General features: G+C 33.6%; 1 protein-coding gene across 1 annotated transcript; it reads left to right on the plus strand.

Annotated features, from left to right (window-relative positions):
- Positions 1-1,375: 1,375 nt before the first annotated feature.
- On the plus strand, positions 1,376-2,449 carry LOC145675163 (peptide transporter family 1-like). Its single transcript, XM_081745535.1, has one exon. The coding sequence runs from the start codon at positions 1,376-1,378 to the stop codon at positions 2,447-2,449; it is 1,074 nt and encodes a 357-aa protein (XP_081601661.1).
- Positions 2,450-3,562: the final 1,113 nt, after the last annotated feature.

The raw sequence follows: 3,562 nt of genomic DNA on the forward strand, positions 1-3,562 counted from the left end.
TGAACGCTGCTAGTTTATGATAAACATCTTTCTGTATTTCTGACTTATTAAGCAACACTCCACACTTTAAATGAAGATCCACAATCTAAAGCTCTCGTGGATGTTGATGTGTACAAAAGGGATTCAGTTACACTTAGAAAAGTGTCATGTACCAATGAGAAAAATGAGCTTGGAAGAGATGTAGCAATATTTACTGAATAAGACAAACTTCATTCTTCTGAAATGACTGAGCATATATCTAGAGAAATTCCGAAAACTTATTATCGTAAAAATGATAAAGGATTGCGCCCTAGAATTCTTGTTTATCCAGTAAATCCCAATACAGATCAATTTGAACTTCATCTGAAAGGACAACGTCCGAATGTGGAAACACAGACAACTAGTTTTCCCGATGAAATCACTTCAGCCGGTTCCAATGAATACTCATACTACCAAGGAAGATATAATACTGAAGATCGGATTACAGAAGCGTTGCTCTACATATATCTTTCAAACCTTCTGTCTACTAGTACTACAATATCACTTCACTACCGATTGACTGCATCCAAGAGTTTGGTAAAATCGACCTATCTTAAACCTAGTAATATTAAAAACCTTTTGAAATATGAAATTTCAATATTTGCATTGTCAATTCTACAGAAATGTTATGGATTGTATGGTATAATGTATATTTGTACTCTTATACAATTAGTTAGTATTCTTATATGGATCTGTAGTAATCTTTCGTTTCTTAAGAATTTCCAAAGGTATATCATGGACTTCACATTCTTTTTCACAACACCGGCTTCAGGAATTTTTGATGTATGCTTAATACCCTTTGGAGCACTTGTTTTCTATAACCCTAGAAGTCAGAGAGAATTAATAAAGTACGTATCAAAGATGTATATGGTTAACAATTTAGCGGCAGCGATAGTTTACCCTCTAACTTCCTGGTTAAAAACTAATGCTGTTTGTATTGGTAATACTGGGTATTGTGTAAGTGATATCATAGGAACTGTAAGTGGTTTCCTTCTAATGTTATGTTTCAGAACTGGAGAGAAAACGTACACAACGGTGGAACCACACAATAAAATTTTCAGAGCATGTAGATGTCTACTCACTGCCACGTACAAAAAAACTTAAAATCGGACATATAAGAGAAAATTGGGTATTATACGCGTATGCCGACAACAAATATCCTCCAACATTCATATCGGAAATTAACTCTACTCTGAAACTTCTGTTGGTTTTTATTCCTAGCATAATATATTTTGCTGTAAATAATAAGCTCAGAAATGAATTTCGCTCCCAAGCTTCTAAAATGAACGGGAATCTTAAAATTATATATATTCTCCCAAAATACGTCAAACTGAGTGTTCCATTTTTTGAGGTAATTATGGCATATATTATTATTAAAAGAATATATCCTATTTTAGAGAAGCGTGATATACTAACTACTCCGCTGACAAAGATGGGAGTTGGTTTGTTCATTCTTTCATGTTTTACATGTGGAATTCTGGAAATTTTTATTGAACCAACGTATAATGTAGTGCCCACATCTAGCAAAGCTCACTTAAGAATATTCAATGGAATGCCTTGTAAACTTAGTTTGGGTGATAAAGTTCTTAACCCGTTGGATGTTTGGGTAAATTATGATGCTGATTTGAATACAACATTTGAAATTAATGTGCTTGATAATTGTAGGCAAACGTTTTCTCTACGACAAAACATTTCAACTTCTACGATTAATGCTCGAAAGAATGCCGCTCTATCCTACGTTATTAGCATATCGAATCAAGAGTTAACTATTTTCGATACAAATTTTACTCCTGTAGGAAGACTTGATAGAGCACTTCCCACGATTTGTGTTATTCATAACGATTTATTATGTGCGACAAATAGTGACAATTGTGACGATGACAAGACGGTAGAACTAAGTACGAAAGCTAATACGTATTATTATAAAGTCAGAGAACAAGTCAGGGCTGGCGAAGTTCATAAATTAAAATCTAGTGGAACATATAAAGCAATTTTCATCCCAAATCAGAAAACTAGACAGTTATTGGGAACTTACTCCTTAGAGAGAGGAGGACTTTACACACTTCTTGTTTGTATCAGTTCAAACAGCACAACAGCTAATTTGCACCAAATAGTACCACCGATTTCTGTAAATATGCTTTGGCGGATTCCACAATTGGTATTAATTGCTGCATCCGATGTAATGTTTAATGTTGCCGGTTCAGAACTTGCTTCCAGCCAAGCAAGACCACACTGGGAGCCATTCGTGCAAGCAGCTTGGGTTGCTAACATGGCACTAGGAAATATAATTCTATGGCCTTTCTCATATCTTCCTATTGGAGATAAACATTCCTTAAGGTTCTTTCTTTATGGTGATTTATTAGCAATTGATTTCATCTTGTTTCTTTATCTATCCTATAATTATACGTATATTCAAGATATAATGGAGTAACGTTCAGATTTATAAATTGAGGATGCTCATTTAGTTTTACAGAATATGTAAATATTGCGAACTTTTAAAAAAACATTAAAATTGTACTCACTAAATAATCAAGTTTTCTAAAAATTCTTTTTAGTTGAGTGGCATGTCATTAAAATATATGACGTACTTATACGTCATTATGCAAACGTATTACGTATTAGGCAACGAAGATTAATTAATAAAAAGGGGGGAAAATGTTTCAATTTTAGATTCCCCTTATTTTCTAAGTACCTAGGTACTGGAAACTTACGATGCAAATTATCAATTTTATGTTTTAGCGTAAGAAAAGTTAGAAATATTTAGTTTCATTTTTTAAGAAAGGAAGTAATCTTCATTTGATGTAACACTTTTGTCATTTTCATTACCATTGGGTCTGAGTTATACTTATGTTAAGTTCGTTAGTACAAATATGTATTCAATAAATGTACCAAAAAATATTTTAATGCCTTTTTTTTTAAGTCAATAGATCCAATATATTTCAGGCAAAAATTTTCTTATAGGGCTTATATATGGGAAATTACATATAATGTAGCCAAGGGATGTAATGGGGGGATACGCGGGTATACGGCGTATTCCCACCTCTAATTTTTGGAAACTACCGTATAGGCACCTAAAATTTAGGAAGTATGCGGGTACACGCTACATTCGATCCGTAGTATACACACTTCATTGGAACAAACAACTTCTTTCATTACTGTATTTCAAAAAAAATCCCTAAACTGCTGGTCGTTAGGCTGTTGTCACGAATGATGTCTAAATTCTTTTAAAATGTTTGCATTTTCGGGGTGTGAGAATTGAGTTTTCCAAGAAAAAACTTTTATAATGGAAAACAGCAATCTGAAGCTGCATTCTGACATTATTATATAAAACCAATCTGTTTCCAATTTTTCTCTTAGAAACTCTTAGAAACTTTTGTTTCCAAAGATCAGTGGGAGATAGAGTTGAGAGTGAGGAGTAGGACGTATATTCATGTGGTGCTATTGAAATTTTTCTGTTTTGACGTAGGAATGACCACAGTTTTCACGCTAAGTCAAAGTCTTCCAGTTGGATACAGTTTGAGCGAGACAATATGGGACGAAACCA

The sequence above is a fragment of the Thermobia domestica genome, chromosome 18, assembly GCF_964235325.1.
Source record: "Thermobia domestica chromosome 18, izTheDome1.hap1.1, whole genome shotgun sequence".
NCBI lineage: Eukaryota > Metazoa > Arthropoda > Insecta > Zygentoma > Lepismatidae > Thermobia > Thermobia domestica.

Bases quoted from the DNA above. Each gene is read 5' to 3' on its own strand.
- LOC145675163 (XM_081745535.1), top strand. From the start codon at position 1,376: ATGGCATATATTATTATTAAAAGAATATATCCTATTTTAGAGAAGCGT.